The sequence below is a fragment of the Peromyscus maniculatus genome, chromosome 5 (genome assembly GCF_049852395.1).
Source record: "Peromyscus maniculatus bairdii isolate BWxNUB_F1_BW_parent chromosome 5, HU_Pman_BW_mat_3.1, whole genome shotgun sequence".
NCBI lineage: Eukaryota > Metazoa > Chordata > Mammalia > Rodentia > Cricetidae > Peromyscus > Peromyscus maniculatus.
In genome coordinates, this window is record NC_134856.1 from 135,578,740 (window position 1) to 135,605,178 (window position 26,439).

The window sequence follows — 26,439 nt, forward strand, 5'->3', positions numbered from 1 at the left end:
TGGAGGAGGGGGTGGGGAGTGGGGAGAAGGCTGGTGGGGGCGGGAGGAGGGATGAGAGGGGGATCTGTGGTTGGTATGTAAAATGAATAAAAAAATTTCTTAAATTAAAAAAGAAGGGAAAAAGCCGGGCAGTGGTGGCACACGCCTTTACTCCCAGCACTCGGGAGGCAGAGCCAGGTGGATCTCTGTGAGTTCGAGGCCAGCCTGGTCTACAGAGCAAGATCCAGGATAGGCAGAGAAACCCTGGCTCAAAACAACAACAACAACAACAACAACAACAACAACAACAACAACAAAAGATCATGAACCAACATGAGGGCCTGCCTGCTTAGCGGGGACAGATATTGACTGGGAGGGCCTTGTTCCAGCCACAGGGTGTCCCCTTCATGCCAGCCTCAGGGGTTGGGCTGGAGGCTCAGTGCTTGACAGTTGACAAGTTCCTTCATCTCACCTGTTCTCCCTACCCCGCTTCTCCACAGGTCCCCGCCACCGAAGGGCAGCCAGGAGAGGCCCTGATGTGCCCTCTGACTGGCACCATCTCCAGCCTGCAGCGGGTCCCTGGGCTGGGCGTCTGCCTGTCCCTGCATTACTGCAGCCCTGGGGCCTTGCCTGCTCCAGCTGCAGCCGGTGCCTTCGGAGGGAGGAGGTGTGGTTTCTGCAGGGTTAATGATTGTTCAGGGGAGGTGGAGATGGTGCCAAAGTCTGCGGGCTGCTGGCTCCAGACGGTGCCCACCTGTGCCTGGTGCACATCACTGCCTCCGTGCCCCTTCCGGGGCACATCCAGCTCAGCTGCCTCGGAGGCTCTTAGCCAGGGGTAAGCTGGGGTCCTTGGGATTGAGGCAAACTTTGGGTCTTTCAGACTCATTCGCTGACACTTGTGGGGGAGCGGGGTGGGGTGGGGTGGGGTGGGGGGAAGGACGGACCAGGGGCCAGAAGCTAGCTGTGGCACTAGCCACTTTACTGGGTTGGGCAGAACTAGGCTTGAGTTGGTGAGGCCACCTGTGAAGCCTGTTTCTTCTAGAGTGTAGGGCTAAGACTTCCTCTCCAGGCTGAGGCAGCCCCGGTTCTGCCTTCCCAAGACCCTGGGGGTATTTGGAGCAGCCGAAGGGATCCTTCAAGACTGAGGGGGAAGAGCCCCTAGGAAGTGAATTAACCACCTCATTTACTATCCAGAAAGAGGTGAGGAAGATTGCTGAGTCTGGCCCTGGGCCTGAGGGAGAAAGGCTGGCTCCACTCTGCTGGCCTCAGATCTTCTTTCAGTTCCATTCATACTTTGAGTGGGCTGCTGACTGCCTTTGGGCCTCAGTTTCTGCATCTGTAGAGTGGGCGTGGTGTTACCAGGAGCCCCTGGAGGGCTCATAAAGCAGGCAGGGTAGGGGTATGGAGGCTGTCTGTCACAGACTCAGACATCAAGTGCTGGGTCACCTCAGGGAGTACTAACCATGCTAGCCCTGCCAACCCTAGCTCAGTCCTTGTTCTGGTCACAGGGTGAAGGCTCTGGCAGACCAGCCCTTGTTCAGACAGGACTCACTTGCCTGTTGGCTTGATTTCAGAGAACACTGATGTTCTCCTGGTCAGCACAGGCCATAGCCTGACCCCCACCTTGTTCCTCAGCAGGGGAACGAAGCTGAGGGAGAGCCAGGCTTGCCTGGTGCTGGACAGCCAGTATGTGAAATGCTGGAATCCAGACCCGGGGCCTGATCCATACCTGTCTCCCAGAAGAAGCAGTTGGCTTGGGGAGGGGGGACATTGCCCCTGGTTACAGGAAGCCTGGCATCCCTGGGGAAGAAAGCTCAAATGTCCCTGGGTCCCTGTCTTTGTATCTGGACCACTTAGCTGGGCTGGTGGGATCAGGAGCAGCCCCTGTGGGGACAGCTGAGGGGCACCTGGGTCCAGCCTCGTTTGTAGCTGGCATTTCACCCTCTCTCCCTTGTTCTTGGCCGTCCCTCTGCACTGCCGTTTTTTAGGGTGATGAAAAGTAACTGTACAACAGCCGCTTCCTGGGGAGCAGCTGTGGGAAGGAGTAAAAGAAAGCGGAAGTGAAAGAAAGGACTGAGGGAGCTGCGGTGGGGATGAGGATGAGTGGGTGGCTGGGGGGGGGGGGGCATGGCCGGGCCTTTAGCAGAGGAAGAGGTCCCTTCCCCTGGGGTCCTCCCAGAAGTCCTGGGTAGGTATGGGGTCCCCACTCCCAGTGGATCGAATTCTAGAGGTGTTCGGTTTCCTGGAGTCTTGTGAGGTGTGGCCAAAGCATCCTCTGAGCTGAGGGGAAGGAGCCCTTGCTGGGTCAGGCCCAGCAGAGGATGGCCTGGGTATGGGGGTTCGTAGAATGATTGGGAGTCCCTAATGCTCCTGACCTTTCCTCAGACACTTTACAGCATGAGTAGATGTATATTTTTATTTTTAACGGACACAAAGTAATTGAACATATTGGTAAAGAGCAGCATAGCGTCTCCGCATCCATAGTCATTTATGATTAGATCAGAGTATTGGCCTCTCTCTCACCCAGACAGGTCTCACGTCTTTGTGTCGGGAGTGAGCAAACTCTTCTCCACTAAATACTCTGAAATCGCTTTCAGTTAACTTGTCCCTCACAGCTCCCCTGCTGTGGTAGAGAGCTTCCTGTTCAGCCTCAAGTGAATGGGATGGGAGCTTGGGAGCAAGGACCTGGCATTTCCGGGGTCTAGATTTCTCTTTCTCCCCCCCCCCCCCCACACCTCTGTTCTCTTTCTTCCCCTCCCTACCTCCGTCATCCCCATTGTCTTCTCCCTCCCTCCCTGCTTCTCTGTTTTACAGGCTCGTTCTTATTTATTTATTTATTTATTTATTTATTTATTTATTTATTTATTTAAATTACGCTCATGATATTAATCACATTTGTGGTATTCATAGATTACATTCACAGTATTCATTCAAATATATATATAATTTTAAATGTCGAATGTCATTTCTTGAAGGGGGTAGGAGGTCTTAAATACAGGCTTACAGCACAATGGGAGGACCCCGGAGGGCAGAAGTTCACTAGTGATGTTTTGCAATCTTGCATCTGAGCTGTTAATGCCCATTATTCAGGATACATAGACAAGGAACTTCCCTTAAGCATTCAGGAGGGTGGAACATGGCAGGGAATTAGCACTGGGTGGATATCAAGGTCAAGGTCCGCAAGCAAGGCAACAGTTACCCAAAACAGGGGCCAGGGCCCTGCAGGTCCCCCTTTTATTAAAAAATGAGCTTCTGACTTGGGTTGTGTGGGACGTCAGCAGGTCACCTTACCCGTCATGGAGACGCCTGCCCAGGCCACACAGGTGCTCTGTCTTAGGTTGGTGAGTGTCCCCCAGGCATTACTCGTCTCTGAATATTCATTATCATACCGGCTCAATCGTGTGTGAGCTGCATGGTTAATTGCTGCCAAAGATCTCAAAGTGGCACTGGGCTTGCAATCTGTGTGTTCGATACAGAAAAGACCAACAGAAGTCCTAACCCACCCATAGCCAGTAGGCTAAAGGCAACTGAGCCATTCCCTTCCTTATCACAGGCTCGTTCTTTAAAGCTCAGGCTAGCCTAGAACTGGAGACCTCCTGCCTCCTGACTAATGGGACACTGGCTGTGCTCCAGGCCCAGCCTCCCATCTCCTAAGAAGCAAACTGAATCAGGTGCACAGTGGTCAGTGGCTGACATCAGTGGGGTCTCACTTCACACCCGACTTTGACTTGAGGTTCTCCATAGGAGAAAAGGGGTGAGTTTCCCTAGCCCGAGTCCTTGGGCACCTCCCCTCACTTTCTTCTCCCTTATGTCCTGGAGCAAATGTCCCCTGACTGGGGCTCAGAGGCTCCATTTGTGACCTGAGCCTGTAGGGTAGACAGAATTTGCTCAATGGCAAGGGACACAGAGGGCCTTTGGGGCCGAGGAGACCCATGCAAATGCAGGGCGAGACTTCAGGGTGTGGGCCGCGGACAGGACGCCACAGGGAGCAAGAGCGCCACTTGTGGAGAGACCCAGGTCCCCTAAGGACTTGGCTTGCCAAGGGTGGGAAGTGTGTCCTACAGCCCGTATGAGCTTTGGACAGGCATGATGTTGGGAGTGGCTGTGCCCATCCAAGTGACGAGGTCCCCTGATGCTTTCCTGTCGCACAACACATTTTTCTTAAGTGACAGAATCCAGGAGACGGCAGTGCAGACTGCAGAACTTTGGCCTCATTATGATCAATGAGTATGTTTGTGAAAAGTCACAGTGATAAAGGCCACAAGAGAGTGAGACCCGGGGTCAGCTCATGCAGTCTGGGAAGAGGACCAAAAGGTGCCCTGGGCATGGCCCCTGCGACTGCTGTGGAGTACTGGGCAGGAGAGCCGGTTCCCCAGAGGTTTAAGGTTCCCAAGAGGCAAAGAGGAGCAGCTAAGCCATCTCTCCCTCCCAGGAGATAGTGACGAGTCAGGGGAGATGGCCCGTGAGCACGCAGATGTGGATCACCATCATCTGAGTTTCACTATGTGAACAGGAGGGAAAGTGGGCGGAGCTTGCCTGGATGGTGATCAGGAAGGGGGCTGTGATGGAGGTCTTGGTGGCCTTGGAGAATGAAGGTCCCAGTTCGGTTCCTTTTTCCTCAGCCTCACCTCTCTGGCGGTGCTGTGGAGCCTGGGGGGAAACATGGCACATCAGAAAGAGAGAGGGAGAGGGAGGAGCAGGAAGGAGAAAGGAGAAGGAAGAGGAGGAGGAAGAGAAAAGCGAAGCCCTGAAAAGGGAGAACAAAGGTGGGTTCCCTGCTGAGCATGGGACCCAGGGCCCTGAGCATGGCAGCCCAATGTTTTTAAATTTTATTTTGAGGTACAGCCTTCCCAGGTTTCTAGGCTAGCTTTGGACTTAACCCTCCTGCCTCACCCTCCAACTAGCTGGGGTTACAGGCATCACCATACCCCACTAGACTGGGGTCCTGTCAATGACTGTGGTGGGTTCCTTCTAAGCCAAGGGGCCAGCCCAGCACTGCCCTTCATTGCCTGCTCCCTTTCCCATGATGAGCTGGGTGGAGAAACTTCCTTCTTGGGAGATTGGCCGAGATGAACTTTGTGACAGGGATAAATTGTACACACATCAGTGACTGATCAGCCTGTGCTTGTTTCTTTACTTCCAGTAGAAGGAAAAGGATTGAAGAGAGGACAAAGGAGTTAGGCTCGAGGCTATAACCCCGTGGAGATGTCAGGTCTTCACGTGCCCAGCCAGCAAGAAAGCCCAGGACCTTCTTCACATGGCACATCAGCACTCTGCTGCCCCCAACTTCTCATCCACCTGCCACTGTCCCCACCCCCACTATCACCCCATCACCTCCATCATCACCTCCATCACCTCCACCTACACCCCACTCTCATCCGTTCACAGCCATCTCCACCCCGCACCATTGCCCCAAACACAGACCCTGCCTCCATTTGTAGCAAGCCTTGCCCCTGTCTGCCCTGGCTGCTGTGCTCTGCCCTCTGCATTGCAATCTCAGAACACGGGGCGGGGGTGGGGTGGGGTGGGGGGGATGACACCTGAGCTACAGAACGTGGGCTGGCACCGCACTATCCCCAGGGCAGAGCCGAGCAGAACACAGGCTCATGAAGAGCAGCGAGTGACCCACCAGGACTGTCCCCCCCCCCCCCCCGCCTTCACTGGCCTTGTCTGAGTCACCCACCAGGACTGACCCCCCACTCCCGCCTTCACTGGCCTTGTCTGAGTCACCCACCAGGACTGACCCCCCACTCCCGCCTTCACTGGCCTTGTCTGAGTCGCCCACCAGGACTGACCCCCCACTCCCGCCTTCACTGGCCTTGTCTGAGTCGCCCACCAGGACTGACCCCCCACTCCCGCCTTCACTGGCCTTGTCTGAGTCGCCCACCAGGACTGACCCCCCACTCCCGCCTTCACTGGCCTTGTCTGAGTCGCCCACCAGGACTGACCCCCCACTCCCGCCTTCACTGGCCTTGTCTGAGTCGCCCACCAGGACTGACCCCCCACTTCCGCCTTCACTGGCCTTGTCTGAGTCACCGACTAGGACTGACCCCCTCTCCCGCCTTCACTGGCCTTGTCTGAGTCGCCCACCAGGACTGACCCGCCCTCCCGCCTTCACTGGCCTTGTCTGAGTCGCCCACCAGGACTGACCCCCGACTCCCGCCTTCACTGGCCTTGTTTGCTTGGTTTTCTGCAGTTCACAAGTCCATCCCCTCACTCTGCCAGAGACGCAAACCTCCCGCAGGATGTGGGAGCCCCTAGTCTTCAGGGTCTACTGGTGATCAGCTACCTCCCCACTTCGGGGCTGGCACCCTGTTTCCTGACTCTGGCTGACTCCTACACTTGATTCCTGAGAGGTAAAAATCTGGGCCGAATCTAAGACTGTGTGACCAATGATTTTAGTGGGTATAGATAGAATTCTAGGTTGGAAATAATTTTTTTTCAGCGTTTTGCAGAAATAATGTTCTGGCCACTCACTGCTGTATAATAAAATATTCCAGAGCACAGTGGCTTAAACAAACAGTCTATTATTATTAATATTTATGATTCTGTAGGAATTTAGATTAGGTGTAGCAAGAATTGCTAAACTCTGCTCATGGTATTTGGGTCCTCAGCTAGGATTTTGTGCAAGGCGGTAGTAGTGGGACGGAGTGGGCATCTTTCTCACAGCTTGGCAGCCTCAGGGGCTCATGGTCCCAGCACTATTGAATGGGGACTGGGTAATTCTCGGTGGGAGCAGGCCTGTATGGTAGAGTCTCTACATACTAAATGCCAGCAGTAAGCCCCACATTTTGAGACATTTCTGTTCTTGGATGTTGGTCTTCATGGAGCCTCTTGTATCACTCTGGGGTTACCAATTATTACACTTTTTCCTGGGTCTCTTGCATTTTATGGGTCTTCAGAGTTGGTCTTTCCACACTCTCATTGGCTTGAATGTGCAGTTCTGGGTGTGGCTGTGGATTCTGTGGGGGACAGGAGGTCAGTTTTATTGTGCTTGCTCACTTCCCTGCCTCTGTGACCACGGCTGAATCTAGGTAACCCTAGTTGGTGGCCTTGGGCTGTGAGTGACACTTGTTTCCTGGAGGCCACACTACAAAGTGATCCTGGTCTACATAGAGAGTTCCAGTAGAGTCAGAGCTGCATAGAGATCCTGTCTCAAAAACAACAACAAAACAACCTTCAATCCCAGCACTTTGGAGGCAAAGGCAGGTAGGTGTGAGTTCAAGGCTAGTCTGGTCTACAAAGGGAGTTCCAAGCTAGTCAAAACAAACAAACAAATAACAACAAAACCCTGACCCCCACCATCCTGCTTAGAAAGCTTGCGACTGGGCAGGGCTCTGCGTGGGTATGTATCCCAGGCACAGGCTTTGTGTCGGTGTGGTTTCCTTCTGTCCACTGGGAACTGACTGTCAAACAGGAGCTCTGAGTGGCCAGTCCCTCTCTGTGCCCACAGGATGCCACTGGCAGCTTGCTCCCCTCTGTGACAGTCCATTCAAAGGTGGCTCAGGCTGCCTTCCAGCACAGCTGTTCATTCCTGGCTCAAAAGGCAAGAAGGGGAGTCTGCCAGTCTTGCAGCCTTGGCAGAAGGCATCTCTGGTGCCATGTTCTGATGATGATGGCTCTTTCTGATGTCCTCATTGTTCTCATGGGGTGTGTCCTAGTCAGGGTTACTGTTGCTGTGATGAGACGCCATGACCAAAATCAAGTTGGGGAGGAAAGATTTCATCTGGCTTATGCTTCCAAATCATTGTTCATCATTGAAGGAAGTCAGGACAGGAACTCAACGGCAGGAGGCCCCGGAAGAGTGCAGCTTACTGACTTGCTTATCATGGCTTGCTCAGCCTGTTTTCCTACAGAAACAGGACCACCAGCTCAGGGATGGCACCACCCACCATGGGCTGGGCCCTCCCCTATCAATCACTAATTAAGAAAATGCCCTGTAGTCCAATCTTAGGAAGCATTTTCTCACTTGAGGTTCTCTCCTCAGATGACTTCAGCCTGTGTCAAGCTGACATAAAAGTATGCAGCACAGGATGTTGATGGCTCAGTCAAGAGCCATCAAAGACTGAGTTATGACACAGACACTAAACACTGAAAGCAAATGTGGTCACTCACTGTTCCAAGAGGAAGGAGCCTGCCCTAGTGCCACATAAGGAAGCCCAGATGGGCCAGAAAGCAGAGGGAGGGAGGGAGGGAGGGAGGGAGGGAGGGAGGGAGGGAGGGAGGGAGGGAAGGCAGGCATGTCAGGGCCTTTCTTGAGTTTTCATGGGAAGGAAGGCAGAGTGCAACCAGTCAGGACTGGTTGTGGATAATCTCTGGGTACCCTGGGATGCAGGAATAATCACCTAGCTGTGTAGTACACGGTCCTGGATTTGGTGTGAGAGTGAGACATTGAAGGGTGGTTGGAACTCTGGCTCTAAATTGTTCGGTTTGTACAGGAAGGTGTGTCTGAAGGCCTTGATTGCTGTCTCTGGAATTAGCTCTAGTCTTCTCCAGCCAGCCACACCCCAAACACGTCAGAAGATCATAAACTACAGAAAATAAAAAGCCATAATTAGCAAGCCTGATTCAGCCAGTACTCATGAGGCAGGGGCAGGAGGAATGCCACAAGTTCAAAGCCAGCCTGCTCTGCAGATGACGTTCCAGGCCAGCCAGGGTGATAAGGATGCAGATACAGTTTCCTTTCCTTGCAGAGAAATGTCAAAAAAAAAAAAAAAAAAAAAAAAAAAAGAATAAGACTACTTATCTGCCATACCACCTAAAATAATTTCTCTTCTTTATGTCCTTGACCCGCCCCCTCCCCACGCTTGTTCCCTTCATGATGGGGTCACCAGCAGACATCTGGGCAGCCATCAGCTGAGCAAGGCCGGCCCCTGCCTGCCTGCTCACTGTGTATTGCCAGGGCTGGAAATCGGTCTGGTGTGTGGTAGATGTAGATGGCAGCCAGTACCTGTTGAGGGATTAAGTAGGGGCACTCATCACGTAGCAGGCACTCAGAACATGTCAGCAGACATTTAAAATGGCCGGTACCTCAACCCCTGACACTCTTCTTCACACTCAGTGTCTTCTATCAGTTTGGGCAGAACTGCGTGTCTTAGTCAGTGTTCTATTGCTGTGAAGAGACGCCATGACTACAGCAGCTCTTATAAAAAGCATTTAATTGGGGCTCGCTTACAGTTTTGGAGGTTGAGTCCATTATCATCTTGGTGGGGAGAATGGCGGTGTGCAGGCAGACGTGGTGCTGGAGAAGTAGCTGAGAAATCTACATCCTGATTTGCAGTCAACAGAAAAAGAAAGACCCTGGGCCTGGCTTGGGCTTTTGTAAGACCAAAGCTCACTCCCAATGACACACTTCCTCCAACAAGGCCACACCTACTCCTAATCTTTATAATCCTTTTAAATAGTTCCACTCTTTGGTGACTAAGTATTCAAATATCTGAACCTATGGGCTATTATTATTATTATTATTATTATTATTGTTTTGTGTTTGTTTTTTGAGACAGAATTTCTCTGTGTAGCCCTGACTGTCCTGGAACTCATTCTGTAGACTAGGTTGGCCTCAAACTCACAGAGATCCGCCTACCTCTGCCTCCTAAATGCTGGGATTAAAGGCATGTGCCGCCACCACCTGGCTATGGGGGCTGTTCTTATTCAAACCACTACACTGAGGCAAGATGGAGCTGAATCAAACAGAAGGCTTATGCTGGGCCTTCAGAGCCCGTGGACAACAAGGAGGTGGAAACCAGACTTGACTGTTGAGGGAACATGGAGTGCAAGGGAGCCAGCCATGGCAGAGTTTGGGGAAGAAAGGCACCAGGAGTGGGGATATCAGTCTCGAAGGGGCAAGAGTTGAGTTTCTTCCATAATAGTAATCACTAAGATTATTCTGTGCTTACTGGGAGCTGGCACTACAGTGCAGAGGCCAGTGTACCTTCTGCCCAAGGAAGCCAGGGGGACTGTACACAGAGTCTGGGGTGCACCAACCACCCTGCTGAGTCTCTAGTGTCCCATATTAGCCTTAGGTAGCTTGGGATTCGTGGACTCATTCACTCATTTCAATAAGGATGGGAGGAGGAGTCATTTCCTTCTGGGAAGCACTGAGGTGTGTGGATAGAAAACATCCTGTAGATCAGCAGGAAGGGAGTGGCTGGGAAAGCAGGAGCCTCATTTGCAGAGGGCAGGGTGGTATGCAAGAGTGATGGAGACGTGGTTGGAAAGGGTTGGTAGGGCAGCAGTGGCTTGTGGGAATGTTAGCCATGAGGCTGGGGAGGTCCCTGGGAATCTTGGAAGCTCTGATATGGAGTTTGTACTCTGATAACCAGGAACCATCCCAGGGCTGTAAGCAAAGGACGAGAGGCACGGTGAGACTGCTTGAGAGCAGGGAGTAGGCTTTCGTCAGGGGGAATCCTCGGGAGGCTGATGACACTGAACATGGGGGTGGGGGGAAGGTGGCCCATGTGACGCAGTGGAGTGGAACAGAGGAGGAACAATTGGATGTGACAGTTCTAGAGCAGAGATATGAAGGGGTGTTGCCCTGAGTGTGTGATAGAGGACCTCAGCTACGTGATTCATGGCCACCTCGGCCTTTCTCTCTCCTGCCTCCCTCTCTCTCCACCCACCTGGCCCTCTGAACCCTCGATTCTGGACGGTGCCATTGTGTGTGAGACAGGAGAGGTAGAGTGGTGGTTGAGGTGAATTCCAGAGTCAGAAGATCTGTGTTCAAATCAAGTCTGGTCACTGCTTCCTGTGTAGCCTTAGGCATGCCACTGACTCAGCCTAGTCATTTTTTTTTTGTTGTTGTTGTTTTGTTTCGAGACAGGGTTTCTCTGTGTAGCTTTGAGCCTTTCCTGGATCTCACTCTGTAGACCAGGCTGGCCTCGAACTCACAGAGATCGGCCTGCCTCTGCCTCCTGAGTGCTGGGATTAAAGGCGTGCGCCACCACTGCCCGGCTCAGCCCAGTAATAAACAGCTGCCCCATGATTACAGAAACCAGGCTGCCACACACCCGAGGCACTTAGAACAGTGCCCGGCACTCAGTGGGTGCTGAATTCTGGGGCTAAGTGTAGGTTCAAGCATCTTTCCTACCCTCGAGTTCCCTGTGGAAGATGAATAGAAGGTGGTAGAGGCCATGGCAGAGCTAAAGAGTGAAGGCCATCGAAGCTTGGGGTCGGACCTAGGCAAGTGGACTTTAGCAGTAGGGAGGGCTGGCCCGGGCGCCTTTCCCTGACACTTCTTTCCTTAGGTTCCTCCACGATGGCCTGGCTGGGGCTGCTCTGTGCACTGCTGTCTGCCTCCATGCTGTCTGGTGAGTGCCTCCCTCCCCACAAGAGCGGTGTTAAACTGGGGACCCCTAGCAGGGCCTTGTGGGGACCAGTCCTCACTAGTAAATGCCCAGCTTGAATGGCCCACCCTAGACAGGTCCTGGGAGGGCTATAGGGAGCCTGGGTCTAGGTGGGTGGGCTGGGCTGAAAGTTGCCTGTAAGGATAAGGGTAGGCATCCAAAGGACCAGCTGATGGTGGGCTTCAGGGTGTACAGATCTCCCCTGCTGTGTGTCCCTACAGTGACAGCCAACAGGCCACCAGTGTTTGGGAACAATATGTCATATGCGACTCTGCCAGAGGACCTACCAGTGGGTGAGTAATGATCCCTGTGCTGGGACAGAGCAGAGCTTTGTAGCCTAATGGTTTCTCCAGTCCCGCCCGGCCCCACGGCCTGCAGCTGCTTATAAAATAATCATTTGGAGGCATATATTCATTACCAACTGCATGGCCTATGGCAGGCTTCTCTCTAGCTAGCTCTTCTAACTTGACCCATTTCTATTCATCTGTAAGTTGCCACGTGGCCATGGCTTACCGGTATTTTCACGTCTCGCTTCTCCTGGTGGTGGTGGCGTCTGCTCTGCCTCTGCCTTTCTTCTTCCTGTCTCACTCTTTGAATTTCCCATAACCTGACTTGCAGCCAGAGCAGCTTTTTTATTAACCAATCATAGCCACACATATTCCCAGCATACAGAAGACATCCCACAGCAGAGCATTTATCCCAAGGTTGTCACATAGGCTCAGGCTCCCCGCCCATGTCTGAGGAACAGCCCCTGGATGACCGTATGTATGTCAGCTCTCTGCACCGGCAGTTTCACATTGCGGCTTCAGCCTCCGTGGGCTAAAATACTGGGGGAAAAGTGGTGTTAGCTTTTGTTCTTGGCCTTACTTTATAAACCAGCCCCTTCCACCATACTCGGTGTTACCGTTATCTAGAAGGGACTGAAGTCAGGGGGACAGGCTTGGGTTCTACCCAAATGCTCCATCACTTTACACGAGACCTGAGTACTCACCGATTTGGGTGGCTGAGGAGGGTCCTAGCCCGTTTGTGACTGGTTGATTCCGAGGTTGTGGAGGACAGAGGACCTCAGTCATGACTCCTCACCATCTTGAGGACAGAGCACCTCGGACAAGGTCCCCACTCACTGGCTTGCCTCCCGTGTTTCCTCAGGCACCAGAACCATGTCTTTCTGCATCTTAGCATCTCCTAATCGGGAACTGTCTTTCTTATCACAGAGAGGGCCATTTAACACAGTTCTTCTTTTTTTTTTTTTTCTCAAAAAGAAACAAAAATTAAAAAACAGGGCTGGAGAAATGGCTCAGTGGTTAAGAGCACTGGCTGCTCTTCCAGAGGTCCTGAGTTCAATTCCCAGCAACCACATGGTGGCTCACAACCACCTGTAATGAGATCTGGCGCCCTCTTCTGGCATGCAGGCAGAACACTATATACATAATAAATAAATCTTAAACAAACAAACAAACAACTAGTCATTAAATGGGCAGTGTGCCTTTACAATCAAGAGTGTTTCCTCCACAGAACACTGCACAGGCATTTCTAGTCTCACTGAAGTCTAGTGCCCAGAGGCAGGAAGAGAGGCTGGACGGTGCGGGGATCAGAATCCCAGATTTCAAGTCCCATTTGCATCTCTGCCCTGTGGGCAGCTGGACCAGACCACCCTAACAGAGGTGGCCATGGACCTGGGACATCCTGTTCATCTGCAGGTGCTGTGGCCTTCTGGTTGGTGGCTACAGACAGTGATAATGATCATCTGACCTATGGCATTACTGGTTCCGATGCCTACTTCTTCTCCGTCACCCCAGACACTGGGGAAGTGAAGCTGGACAGCCCTTTGGACTACGAGGTAAAGAGTGGTGGGGTTGGGAAAGCTCTTGGAGGCCGAGTCCTGGGAGCATGGCTGGGGTCTCACACTGACAGGGCCTCTTCTCCCTGCTGCTCCAGACACACTATTCCCTCAAGATCACCATCTCCGTATCTGACGGTCACAACAGTCCAGTGAGTTAAAAGGAGAGGGGGAGGGTGATTGGGGCTGGGACAAACAGGGTCCCAAGTGTCCACTTCTGATCAAGTGTCTATTTCAGGCAAGCAGAGAGTGCCCCAGCTGATAATACTTCAGTGTTGATTGCTTTCAAAATTATGTGTTTACCTTGTCATACAATATGACCAAGAGTTTGACATTTGTTAACTATATAAGGATTTTGTATATAAAAGTACAGTGTTGGATTACATTAATATAAACACTGATTTAAAAGTGATTTATTTTTGTTCTATGTGGTTGAATGCTTTGTTTGCATGTATGCCTATGCACCCACCATGTGCATGCCTGAAGCCTGCAGCACCACAATGAGGGTGCTGGGAACTGATGCCAGTTCTGTAGAAGAGCAGCAGAGTGGTCTTAACCACTGAGCTTTCTCTCCAGCCTCTGTTTCTATTGTCTTAAAGCCACTGCGTCTACTCAATGACTGGCATGATGTTCTCTCCAAACCTCCATATGCCCTCTTCCTCTTTCCTTCACCGAGGGGTACCCCCAACCCTCCTCTTCCTCACTCTTCTTCTTGTGCATGTCTGTAATCTTAGTGCTTGGGAGGTGGAGGCAGGAGGATCCAGAGTTCAAGTCCACTTTTTTTTTTTTTTTTTTTTGGTTTTTTTTTTTGTTGTTGTTTTTGTTTTTTTTTTTTTTTTGGTTTTTCGAGACAGGGTTTCTCTGTGTAGCTTTGCGCCTTTCCTGGGACTCACTTGGTAGTCCAGGCTGGCCTCGAACTCACAGAGATCCGCCTGCCTCTGCCTCCCGAGTGCTGGGATTAAAGACGTGCGCCACCACCGCCCGGCTGGTTTTTTGAGATAGGGTTTCTTTGTGTAGCTTTGCGCCTTTCCTGGAACTCGCTTTGGAGACCAGGCTGGCCTCGAACTCACAGAGATCCGCCTGGCTCTGCCTCCCGAGTGCTGGGATTAAAGGCGTGCGCCACCACCGCCCGGCCGTCAGGTCCATTTTTGGCTACATAGTGTGTCTAAGGCCAGCCTAGGCTAGGGAAGGCTGTGTCTGAGTAAAGGTCAGTGAAGAGAGGAGAGCTGTGTCGGCTCAGTTCTGGCTCAGTGCCAAGGGCTGCATCTTGTGATGGACATCGTATTGGCAGTCACAAGGTTTCACAGAACATCACATGCATGAGGCAGGGACCTCCATGCATCTGTAATGTCTGTTTCCCGCATGGGGATGCCTCAGGGTCCTTTTGCTGATCCCCTCCAATGGGAACTCAGGTTGCTCACAGTTCATGCTATGCAAAACAAAAAACAACAAAACAAAACAAAAACCAAACAACTACACCATGTGGTGTCCCTGTTACAGAACAAGGACAATTTAGATTTTAAAAATTGAACGCCTGCACCTTCACATTCAACTAATGTAGAACACACACACACATATGCATAAGTGCACATGTGTGCACATACACAGAGGAGGGAGAGAGAGGATGGAGATAGGGGGATACATCTGAAGAAAGGTGGCAGAGTTCTGTGTAGTGTCCCCCAAACTCTTCTGGCATCTTGAAGCACGTTTCTGGCCTCACCCGGGCTCTCTCGTCGGCAGGTGCGGAAGGAAATGCAGGTGTTTGTGGACGACAGGAATGACAACGCGCCCGTTTTCCAGAATTCTGTGTTCTCCACCAGCATCAGTGAGGTATCTCCAGTCTTTGTGGGACAGGGCATGGGGAGCAGTCCGGGGAGGTGCGAGGCTGGGAATGACAGGGCCACAGTCTACCAGCAAGGGCCTCGGGTTAGAGTTGTTTCGGTAGGAACGGGAAGCAGAGGGAGCTCTCTTCTCATGCGTCTGAAAAGCTGGGGGTACTCTGACTTAGGCACAGCTGATGTCACCCTCTGCCTGTCATCTCTACTTCACTTGCTGCCTCCATCCTGAGGGGCAGAGCCGGCAGCGCTGGCTCCAAGCTAACATCTCTCCACTTCTCCGGCTCCAGCAGAAAGACTGGCCATTTCTCTGTTTCCAGCATGCACAGACCTGGCTTTTTTCATCCACTCACTTTGTGTTCATCCTGTGTCTGAAATGGCTGGTCTGTGCGGTGGCTCTTTCCTCAGCCAGAGGTACCTCACTTCAACCGTTTGAACCGGAGGTTCCCTAGTGCTGCACGTGACTAACAAAGTGTGGTCTCCGAATCACCAAGATCACGTGGTTGGGAAACCTTTGAAGTGGGATCAGGCATAAGATCTGCCGGACAGGCCCTACCCGACACCCATGTTCTCGGCACTGTCCTGGGTCCACACACCACCTGGTGACCAAGACGCCTCTGGGTGTGATGCTCCAGGTCTCACAGTCTAGAGCTCGAGTGATAACCAGCAAAATCAACTGCAAGGGGTGGTTCAGAGATGAGAGACTGTAAGGATGACAGGATGGGAAGGATGGAAGGAAGGACCACTGCAAGGGCTGCTCCTGGCTTCTGAGTGGGTGACCTCCCAACAGAGACCTGGAGAGCAAGGGGCCTGCCAGGGATCTCCAGGGAAGGGGTGTTCCAGGTTGAGGAACAGCACATGCAAAGGTCCTCAGACAGTGATGTGGCTTGCGTCAGAGACTGGGGCAGGAGGGGCAGAGACCCGCAGCTGCCTGACCTCTGAGGGCCACCAACATTGTTTGGGCCATATTCTGGAAAGAATGAGGAAGTTTCAGAAGCCAAGATTGAGGAAGTCTGACTCAGGGTGTGGGCTATAGGGAGCCCTTGGGATGCTGAGCAGTGGGATGGCTCAGGCAGGCTGGATTCTTGAATGTTCTTTCACTGATGGTCTTGAGAGAGTATAAACCAGCTCTGGGGTATGAGAGGCCGTGTGAGGGAAGGAGTTTCCAGGCAGGGTTATTTGGGGGAAGGGGTCCTGGTGCCTGCCCTGTCTTTTTGTTTGTTTGTTTGTTTGGTTTTGTTTTTGGAGACAGGGTTTCTCTGTGTAGCCCTGGCTGTCTTGGAACTCGCTCTGTAGACCAGAACTCCACCTGCCTCTTGCGATCCACCTGCCCCTGCCTCTTAAGTGCTGGGATTAGAGGCGTGCACCACCAGCCGCCCGAAGGCCTGTCCCATCTTAACTTGTCTGATGCCTCCTCTGAAGGCTTAGCCCAGGGTTGGGATGGGATGGACACACAGATGAAAAGTCCCTTTTTACAGACCCTGCCAGTCGGCTCTGTGGTGTTCTCGGTGCTGGCTACGGACCCGGACACCGGGCTAGGAGGGTTAGTGAAGTACTACATCGAGAAGGTGAGTGAGAGTCCCTGGGGCACCCAGGCGGGAGCCGGCCTCACTGTGCCTCACGTCCACCAGGGGGCAGCATCTCCACAGGCAATCATAGTCCTGTTTCCCCAGCCCTTCTCTGACTACACTCTGCTTTCTTCCCTACCCACCCCTTCCCTCCCCGTGCCCACCACAGGGAAGTCTCACTTGGCCAGGTTGCTGAAGGAAGCAACCTTGCTCCCACCCCCTTCACCAGCACGGTCAAGGCCTCTTGCAAACTTAAAGCACTCACAGCCTCCAGGATAGATCAAAGCTCGGAGAGGGCCTGGGTCTTGCCCGAGCTCACCCGACAATCACAGCACATGTGTTCTGTGACAGCAGGCTTGCTAGTGATCCCACCACCACTTGAACACCAACTAAAAACTGACTTTCAACCCACCGAAGCAATTATAGCAGCCAAGGGGAGAAACCAGGGCTCAGAGCTTACATGGCTTGGGAACATTTGCGTTTCTGGCCAGCGGTAGAGTCAAGATTTGACCCTATGTCTCTCAGAGTAGGGTTTGTGAAGAGTGAGGGGCGGTGGTGTCCAGAGCGGGCCTCACCCAAGTATCCTCTGTCGTAGGTCATCCCCAGCACCGATGACAGCAAGAATCTTTTTCACATCTTGGACAATGGCTCCATTGTGTTGAGTGACAGCCTCAGCTACAACAATAAGAGCGCCTTCTACCAGCTGGAGCTGAAGGCCTGCGTGAGTGGGGGTGTCAGCAGAGCCGGGGGCCCCCGGGGGCTCAGAGTTGGGGCACTGGCTCACAGAAGGCCTCTCACCCACAGGATTCAGGCGGCTTGTGGAATAACACCATAACCACCCAATGCTCCCAGCCACTCTTCCTGTCCATCTCAGTGGTGGATGAGCCAGACCTGGACCCCCAGTTTGTCAGGGAGTTTTACTCAGCCTCCGTGGCTGAGGACGCGGCCTTGGTATGTGTGGGGGTGGTGGGGGTGCTGGGTAGTGGTGAGCGTCTAAGCAAAGGGTCAAATGCACTCATCCAGCCTCCTCCCAGGGAACCTCGGTGCTGAAGGTGGAGGCAGTGGATGGCGACAAAGGCATCGATGACCACGTGACCTACAGCATCACCAGTGAGCTCTGGGGGTGTTCCCCTGAGAGGGCTGGGGTAAGTGGGGGTGGTCAGAGCCCCTGGAATAGCTGCTGCAAGTGTCTCCCCATCAGACTCCACGAGGTCCGGCTGGTTCAGCATCGGGGAAGATGGGGTCATCACAGTCAGCGCCCCCCTGGACAGAGAGCAGCTGCTTGACGATAATGAAGAAGTACGGATACAGGTGACGGTGAGTGTGACTCCTCTTCTCTAGCCCTTGACCTTAGAGCTCACTCTCTGAGAACCGGTCTCTGCCCTCTGGCTTCTGTTTTGTGCCTCAGGCCACTGAGGAGAAGCCTAACATCTACGGGCAAAAGGCCAAGGCGAGCACGTGGGTCACAATAAGAGTGACGGATGTGAATGACCACAAGCCAGAATTCTACAACTGCAGCCTCCCAACCTGCACCTTTAGCCCCCAAGAGGCCCAAGTCACCTTCACAGGCTACGTGGATGAGCATACCTCTGCCCAAATCCCCATCGATGACCTGACCATGGTGGCCTATGACCCAGACCAGGCAGGTGCACTCGAGGAGGGAGGGACGCTGATGGAGAGGAGGTCCAGGCTGAGGAGGGGAAGGTCACAGATGGGAGGAGGGAGTGGTGAAGGGGAGGGCAAGCAGGCAAAGAGAGTGGGTGAGGATTGGAGTTGAGATGGGCGGTGGACTACAGAGCACCTGGCCGGATGATGAGTGGAGTCCATGGGGAATAAAGGTAGAACTATGATGGTAACAATGGTGGCGCCGATCTGTGAGTCCTGCAAAGTGGAGGTTGTTGCGTGCTGCTTGGCAATGTTCAGGGGAATGCTGGGTGGTGCCGAGCAGAAGCAGTGTGCAGTGCAGGTTGATATTAGGTGCTAGGCAACAGTGAGTGGTTGTGATGTTGGTGCTGTTGGCTCTGGGTAGCCCGTGGTTCGGGGAAGTAGGGAGCATCAGGGAAAGGGGGCTGGCATGTTTAGAGTGGCCTGAGTGATCACCTGGGAAGGAACGCCACAGAGGTGGTACTGAGTGATGGGTGAGGTCATGGTTTGATGGGATTGGGTTGAGTGGAGGGTGCCAGGTGGTGACACGAGGCGGGTGGGCGTGCTCAGCCGGTAGCTAGTGCTGAAGGGCAGCTTTGAGGGAACAGGATGGCATGGGCGTGGGTGGTGGGTGACGCCTGGGAAGGAGTGGCTGAGTGTGGCTTTTCTCTTCAGCCCTGGAGACCCACAGTGCCGAGGGCAGTCCTCAATGGCCGAGGCTGCATTGCAGAGCTGGACAGCCAGCCCAAATTCCTGGGCCTGGATTGTTGTCTTAGTCTTTTCTGCCTCCCTCTGTGGGTCTCACTGGACAGGGCTTCTGCAGAAGGCCTGAGCTTGGAGATTGGGTAGGCAGTTGCAGGGGGTCAATCCCTACTATGCCACCCTCCTTTACAGGGCGACAATGGTACCTTCCTGCTGTCCTTGGAGGGCCCAGATGCTGAAGCCTTCAACGTGTCCCCAGAGCGAGCGGCAGGGTATGTCAGTGTGCAGGTGGTGGTGAGAAACTCGGAGATGGTGGACTACGAGAAGAACACAGTGATGTTGGTGCAGGTATGGTTTGCCAAGATGCTGTGGGATACAGAGGTCATGGGTAACCAGGCCCCTGTATCGCCGCTTGTTCTTCTGTCCTTAGGTTGTGGCCACTGACTCAGTCAGCAAGAATTACTCTGTTGCCAATGTGACCATCCACCTTAGAGACATTAATGACCACAGGCCCACGTTTTCTCAGAGCTTGTATGAACTCACTGTGCCAGAGCACAGTCCAACAGGTTTTGTGGTCACCAGCAGTATCAAGGTGAGTGATACTGGAGGGACCACGCTGGGAGGCAGATGCTGAAAAGGGCCAATCTGAGACTGTCCCAGACATTGTTTCTTTCCATGTCACTGGATCCCTGCAACCATGCCTGCATGTATGACTGTATCCGAGTGTGTGGAGTGTGGATGTGTGAATGCAGATGTGTGGTGAGCCTTTGGAGTCAGGATGCACAACAGCCTTGTCAAGTGAGTTGTGCGGTACCACAGATGGCCCTGTCTCCAGTGTCCTGCCATCTTTACCTCACAGGCTACAGACGAAGATGAGGGCGAATGGGGTCGTATCACCTACAGTCTGCTTTCAGGAAATGGGTAAGCTCCTAAGGTGTGCAGGGGAGCTCTTCTCTACCTCCCCATGGGGCTAGAGTGGTAGAGAAGTGTAGTCTGCAGAAGTACAAAGTGCTCAGTTGCATCCATTCCAGAAAAACAATTTAAAAAATGATTAGTTTTCTATGACTATAATAAAATACTCAAGGCAGGGTATTTTATATAGAGAAAGGTTTATTTCGTTCTGGAGGCTCAGAAGCATGGGGCTCCATGCACTGGACCATATGAGGACTTCATAGTCTATTGACTCACATGGTGGGACCCTGTATGAGATGGAGAGATCACATGACAAGATAGGAAACCAGAAGGGAAGAGGCCAGGGACATCTTTCCCAAAGGCCACCTCTCAGAGGCCCCTGCACCTCCCAACACTGCAGACCAAGTGTCCAACACCTGCAGGCTTGAGGGCGCTCACAGCATGACCAATCCACAGCCATAAGTGTGTTGGAAATACTGCAAAAGGGTCACTCAAGTCTGTGTTATCATTTGTCTGAAATTCAATTGTAAGTGCATATCCTGTCATTTTACTGGCTAAATCTGGTCACTCCGAGCAGAGAAGGCCTGTTTGAGGTAGATCCAAACTCAGGAAATGTGACGGTGAAAAATGGCACACTGCTGGACCGCGAGAAGCAGGCTGTGTACTACCTCACGCTGCAGGCCACCGACGGAGGGAACCAGTCTACCACCGCCACACTACAGATCACTCTGCTGGATATTAATGACAACGCGCCTGTGGTCCGAGGCTCCTACACCATCTTTGTGCCAGAGGAGGGTGGCAATGTCTCCGTGACCATCCAGGTGAGAGCCACCTTGGACCTGGTGGGGAGGTGGAGGAGGGGACCATGCTGGCCCTGTATGAAGCCTGAGCTCTACTGTGTGTCTCTGAGGAAGTTACTCAGTCTCTCTGAGTGTCTATTTCCTCTTAGAAAATTAAGAGTCATTGTCCTTATTCACAGGGTCAGCAGGGCATGAGATAATGGGTCTAAGGTACTCTGCAGAGGCCTGGTGTGGAATAGACCTCACAAACAAATCATACATTCCTGGGAAACTCATTCCAAAAAGGTTTGATATGGCATACATAAAAAATAAGATCCAAGCAAGGCATCATGGTGCATACCCCAGCACCCAGGAGGCAAAGGCAGAGGGATCTCTGAGTTTGAGGCCATCCTGGTCTACAGAGCAAGTTCTAAGATAGACAGGGCTATGTAGATAAAGCCTGTTTTGAGAAAAAAAAAAAAAACAACAGAATATCCAAACAGAGAACAACAAACAACAAAAAATGGGTGGTGTTATTAAAGGGTCCACAGGTAGCATTAACACCCAGAACTCAAAGAATGCAGTTGGAAAGCAGCCCCTGGAGTGGGCTACAGGTTCAGTTCTGAGCCAAGCTCCCAGGATTGTATGGTAAAAACTCACTCATGGCTCCAGAGACGCCTGGGAAGCCCTCTGCCCTCCATGGTATGAGACTGAGAACTCTCCTTTAGGATGGCCCAGATGGTCACCTTGTGAGAAGAGGGCTGCAGATGCTCACAAGGCCATCTCTCAGTACCAGTCCCTCCCTTGTTCAGGGGCTGAGGCTCCCTGCAGATGTTCCAGGGTCAAGCCTTTCTGTGACTGCACAGCCGGTCAACGGCAGTGGTCAGGCTGTAGTCCAAATCTCACTGGACTTACTCCTTCTGACTCTGGTCTTTAAGAGCCTCATGGGAGAAACATTTCTGATTTGTCAGAACTACAGCACCCTTAGGGATGCAGAGGAGTACTTGGCAAATTAACAGGCTAAGTACCGAGGCCCTTTGTGGAGACAGGTGAGTTGTGCCTTTGGAAGAGCCGTCTCTGGCTGCTTATGAAGGGCCCATTTACTGAGCAAGACCCAACAGAACTAAAGCAAAGGCAATGATGTGGGGTGAGCAGGGCGGACAGACAAGGAATAGCCTCCATCTCAACACCTGCTGGGTCCTCTGTTGAACCCCAGTGCTCAGAGGCGAACCTGCTCTGACTCCTGTTCCTGGGGCTCCCACTAGGCAAGTGGCAGACCTTTACTAATAGTGTTATCTGTGCTGTCAAAGGCAGCAGGGCTGTAGGGAGCTGCAGGGGGGACAGCATGACTGGGAGTCAGGTGGAAGGCCCCAGGTCAGGGCTGGGGCCGAGAAGAACATGCATTCTTTGTGCAGGCTCATTCCAGTGTGATCCAGCATGTTTGGGGCCCTGGCAAGACAAGAATGCATTTGTGCACACGCATACACCCTTTGTAAGGAGAATGAGCTGTTAAAAAGTACAGCCAGATGTGTAGCCAGATGTGGTGATGCACACCTTTGATTTCACCTTTGAAAGGCAGTGGCAGGCAAATCTCTGTGAATTCCAGGCCAGCCAGGTCTACATAGTGAGACCCTGTTTCAAAAAAAAAAAAAAAAGTTGAGTGGGGAGCTGGAGGGATGGCTCAGCAGTTATGATCTCTGTCTGCTCTTGGAGAGGACCCAGATTTGGTTCTCAGCACCCACATGATGGCTCACAGCTGTCTATAACTCCAATTCCAGGGGATCTGATGTCCTCTTTTGGCTTCTGTAGGCACTGTACACAAATGCTATACTTATATACACCCAGGCAAAACACTCAAACATATGAAATAAAAAATCTTTTAAACTTTAAAAACAAAGAAATATAGTATTGGGCTAGGGATGTAACTCAGTTGGCAGAGGGCTTGGGTAGCATGCCCAAAAGCACTGGGTTCTGTTACCAAAACCACATAAACAGGGTGCTTCGGTGGATGCTTGAGAGCCTAGGCCCCTGGAGGTAGAGGCAGGAGGACCAGAAGATTGAAGTCATCCTTGGCTGCGTAGTGAGTTTGAGGCCAGCTTGGGCTACATAAGACCATGTCTCTAAATAAATAAATAAATAAATAAATAAATAAATAATAAATAAACAGCCCACCGTGTGTGTGTGTGTGTGTGTGTGTGTGTGTGTGTGTGTGTGTGTAGAAAGACAGAGAAACAGAAAGAGAGCATGCTGTAGCAATGGGAGACTCACAAGATCCCCTGCATATACTCCCCGACAACCCTCTCTGTAGCCTCAGCTTATGGAAACCTCCACTTCAGGTCTCTTTCCAGGGTCTAGCTCAGGCCTAGATATGCAAGATACATGAAGCAGTTATCTTCATGGGGGATGGACAAGCTGAGATGAGAGCTCCTGCTGGCTGTGCCCCACATCTCAGCAGGGAGCCATGGTCTGTCTCCTCCTGGTCCAGCCAATGGCTGCTTAGACCAGTGCTGGAGGGAGGGGGTTGGGCCTGAGGCCTGTATCCCTGAGGCCAAACTATGTTCACAGGCTTATGATGATGACGAGCCAGACACTAACAACAGCCGCCTGCTCTTCAGCCTGCTGCCTGGGCCCTATAGCCACAACTTCTCCATAGACCCCAACACCGGGCTCCTCAGGAATCTGGAGCCCCTGGACCGTGAGGCCATTGACCCTGCGTTGGAGGGCCACATTGTACTAACTGTGCGTGTGGCTGACTGCGGCATGCCTCCCCTCAGCACTGACGTCAATGTCACCATCACTGTGGAGGTAAGGCAAGGTGCTGTCACACACACAGCCTAGCTCCCCGGAGCTAGCACAGGTCACACTTCCTGCCTTGTACAGCATGGTCGATGAGAGGTTGAGAACTCAGCCGGGCAGACCTTGGCAATCCTAGTCCTTATGTCAGAAAGACTAGGGATGAAATCAGCATGAATGAATGAGGTGTTCTGAAGAGGGTGTTGCCCAGGAAAGGCACTCAGGGGAACCCTCCTAATGGACACCAAGCGAAGGCCAAGGGCAAGTGAAGCTGGCTCCAATTGTGTCTCCTGCACACCGAGAGACAGGGACGGATGGTAACAGCCATTTTATTAAGAAAGCAGGGGCCAAGCATGTGGTGCACAGCTATAACCTCAATACCTGAGAGACTCGGGCAGGGTAATTGAGGGTTTTAGTCTATCCTGGGCTACACAGCAGACTTTGGGAGACACTGCAGAGACTTAGGACTCGGCAGCATCCTGGGAACAAGGCAGACCACTAAAGGAAAAATGAAGAATTACACTTACTGGATTAGAGGGGACCCTTGGCCCCTGTGAGCTTCACACTCTGGCTGTGTCAGAGGTCACCCATGTTTTCAGCTGAGGACACTGAAGCCAAAGAAGCCAGAGCCCCAGGAGAGGCAGAGCAGGAATGGACTCAGAGCTGATGTCTTAGCCACTCCTGCGTGAGTCAGGATGACCACGAGAATTCAGCAGCCTTGGGCGAGAAACCAGTGATACATATCTGAGGAGCCCCATCCGACCATGTGCCTGGACGAGCAGAGGCCCCTTCTGCACTTCTGAGGAGGATTTCATGAGCTCAGAAGATGGGTTACATGATGAGAGTTCTATCTTAGAAAAAGACAAAGGAAAAGGAAGGAGAGAAGGAGGAAAGGAGGAGGAGGCGTAGAGGAAAGGAAGGGAAGGGTGGGGAAGGAAGAGAGGGAAGACAAAGGGCTAGAGTTCTGTTCCCAAGTCTCCATTCTATGGTTCTACAGAGAAAACTGACCGCCAAGGGGTGCTTGTATGCCAGCCGACTGGGAGGGGCTGGAGCATCCATGACATCTCCCATGACAAACCCTGGGGAGATGATGGAAGACAGGGCTCCAGCTGTGCATGGTAGGCAAGGTCAGAACGCACCAGGTGTCCAGGGCACCAGATTCCAGGTCAGACTGAACCCAGAGCCGGTGTCACAGGTCAGAAATGGGACCTCAGAGCCGGGCAGTGGTGGCGCACGCCTTTAATCCCAGCACTCGGGAGGCAGAGGCAGGTGGATCTTTGTGAGTTCGAGGCCAGCCTGGGCTACAGAATGAGTTCTGGGAAAGGCGCAAAGCTGCACAGAGAAACCCTGTCTCGAAAAACCAAAAAAAAAAAAAAAAAAAAAGAAAGAAAGAAAGAAAAAAGGAAAGAAAGGAAGAAAGAAAGAAGGTGAGAAATGGGACCTCAGGCTAAGCCAGATGGGGACACAGACAGGGCCCTGTAACAGTTCTGGGCTGAGGTCAGACAAACAGAAGCAGCACTACTTCCTGGCCTTCTCCGGAAGGCTGTCTGCACATCTGGAAACCTGTCAGTGCTGTCTGAGGGACGCAGACTTGATGGCTCTATCTGTGTAGAGATACTATTGGCTTCTCTGATGGCTGTTGGGGTACATGTGAACCTGAGGCTACTAGGTCCCTAGGACTTAGACCTGCCTCTCCCTTCAGGACATCAATGACAACCTGCCTGTATTCAACCAGTCCTCCTATGAATTCTTGGTGATGGAGAGGGATCCAGGTATGTGCCCTCTGGGCTGGGTGGGCCCAGGGAGCTGGGCTGTGGGCTCGCTGTGCAGATGACAGGGGAATATGTATCCTAGCACCTTGGGTACCTGCAGGATAATCCTGCTGGTCATCCTTTGGCAAGGCAGCACTTGGAGAAGGGTGTACTGAAGCAGAGACTGCTTACATCCCATCTCTGACACCAAATAGTAAGGCCCATGCTAACGGCTCCATTGCAGGACCAGCCTGGAGTGCCTGTGGCTGGCACAGCTGGTCCTCCACGCTCTGTCCTTTGTACACAGGAGAGTTTGTGGGCACAGTGAAGGCCTGGGATGCTGACCAGACAGAAGCCAACAACCGCATCAGCTTCAGCCTGTCCGGGACTGGTGTCAACAACTTTGTGATCCAGGGCAACGTGCTGGGTCAAGGGTGGGCCGAGGGGTCCCTCTGGCTGCTCCCCGATGTGAGCCTGGATTATGAAGCACAGAAATTCTTCAATCTGATGGTGACTGCTGAGAACCCAGGCCCCCAGGGCCTCAATTCCACAGTCAATGTCACTGTAGTTGTGGTGGATGTGAATGATGAGCCACCTACCCTGGATGCAGCCTCACTCCAGAGCATCGCTGTGGCTGAGAATGGTTCCCAGCATGGCCTGGTGGCCCAGGTGATGGCCCAGGATGTGGATACTGACGCCAACCTGACAATAGAACTAGTGAATGTCATCTGCACCAAGGGTAACGTTGACGTGGGCAGCGTGTGCCACGGCTGGTTCTCTGTGCTTGCCAACGGCTCGGTGTACGTCAATCAGAGTGAGGCCATCGACTATGAGGCTTGTCACCTGGTGACGCTGGTTGTGCGGGCGCATGACCTCAACACCGATCCCCGCTTTGAGGCGTACAGCAGCAATGGTGAGCCCCTTCAGGGCTGCAGACATCAGGAACTGTCACCTGGGTCGCTGGCCATGTCCTCGCGAAGCTTCTTTGCCCCGTCTGTCCAGTGGGGATCGGCCAAGGGGCGGGCCGTGGAGAGTGTGAGAGCATGCACGCAGGGTCCAGCAGGGTGCCTAGAAGCACCTAGACAAAGGAGACAGCACCCCAGAGCTAGCTGAGTCCTCCTCCACCTCCACACAGGCACAAGGGCCGTGCTAACAGTGAGCACAGCACAGAACTGTGCCAGGCACCTTAAAGCCTTTGCTCATTTTATTCCTGCACAACTCATGAGCTGGGGATGCCCAGCTGATCTAAAGATGAGGAAGCCAAGGAACAGAGCGGGGAGGGTCTCACTCTGTA

At 52.7% G+C, this 26,439-nt stretch overlaps 1 protein-coding gene across 1 annotated transcript in view; it reads left to right on the top strand.

Annotated features, from left to right (window-relative positions):
* The first annotated feature begins 722 nt into the window (after nucleotides 1-722).
* Cdhr2 (cadherin related family member 2) overlaps nucleotides 723-26,439 on the top strand; it is a 36,340-nt gene continuing 10,623 nt past the window's right edge. Inside the window, exons 1-19 of the mRNA XM_076573380.1 lie at nucleotides 723-814; nucleotides 11,223-11,285; nucleotides 11,543-11,614; nucleotides 13,022-13,161; nucleotides 13,260-13,313; nucleotides 14,902-14,991; nucleotides 16,475-16,564; nucleotides 17,160-17,285; nucleotides 17,369-17,515; nucleotides 17,599-17,674; nucleotides 17,766-17,881; nucleotides 17,973-18,206; nucleotides 19,103-19,258; nucleotides 19,341-19,502; nucleotides 19,770-19,831; nucleotides 20,400-20,643; nucleotides 23,167-23,406; nucleotides 25,097-25,166; nucleotides 25,453-26,058. Coding sequence (XP_076429495.1) covers nucleotides 11,234-11,285; nucleotides 11,543-11,614; nucleotides 13,022-13,161; nucleotides 13,260-13,313; nucleotides 14,902-14,991; nucleotides 16,475-16,564; nucleotides 17,160-17,285; nucleotides 17,369-17,515; nucleotides 17,599-17,674; nucleotides 17,766-17,881; nucleotides 17,973-18,206; nucleotides 19,103-19,258; nucleotides 19,341-19,502; nucleotides 19,770-19,831; nucleotides 20,400-20,643; nucleotides 23,167-23,406; nucleotides 25,097-25,166; nucleotides 25,453-26,058 — 2,737 coding nt within the window. The 5' untranslated portion in view covers nucleotides 723-814; nucleotides 11,223-11,233. The remainder of the gene's footprint in view (nucleotides 815-11,222; nucleotides 11,286-11,542; nucleotides 11,615-13,021; nucleotides 13,162-13,259; nucleotides 13,314-14,901; nucleotides 14,992-16,474; nucleotides 16,565-17,159; nucleotides 17,286-17,368; nucleotides 17,516-17,598; nucleotides 17,675-17,765; nucleotides 17,882-17,972; nucleotides 18,207-19,102; nucleotides 19,259-19,340; nucleotides 19,503-19,769; nucleotides 19,832-20,399; nucleotides 20,644-23,166; nucleotides 23,407-25,096; nucleotides 25,167-25,452; nucleotides 26,059-26,439) is intronic.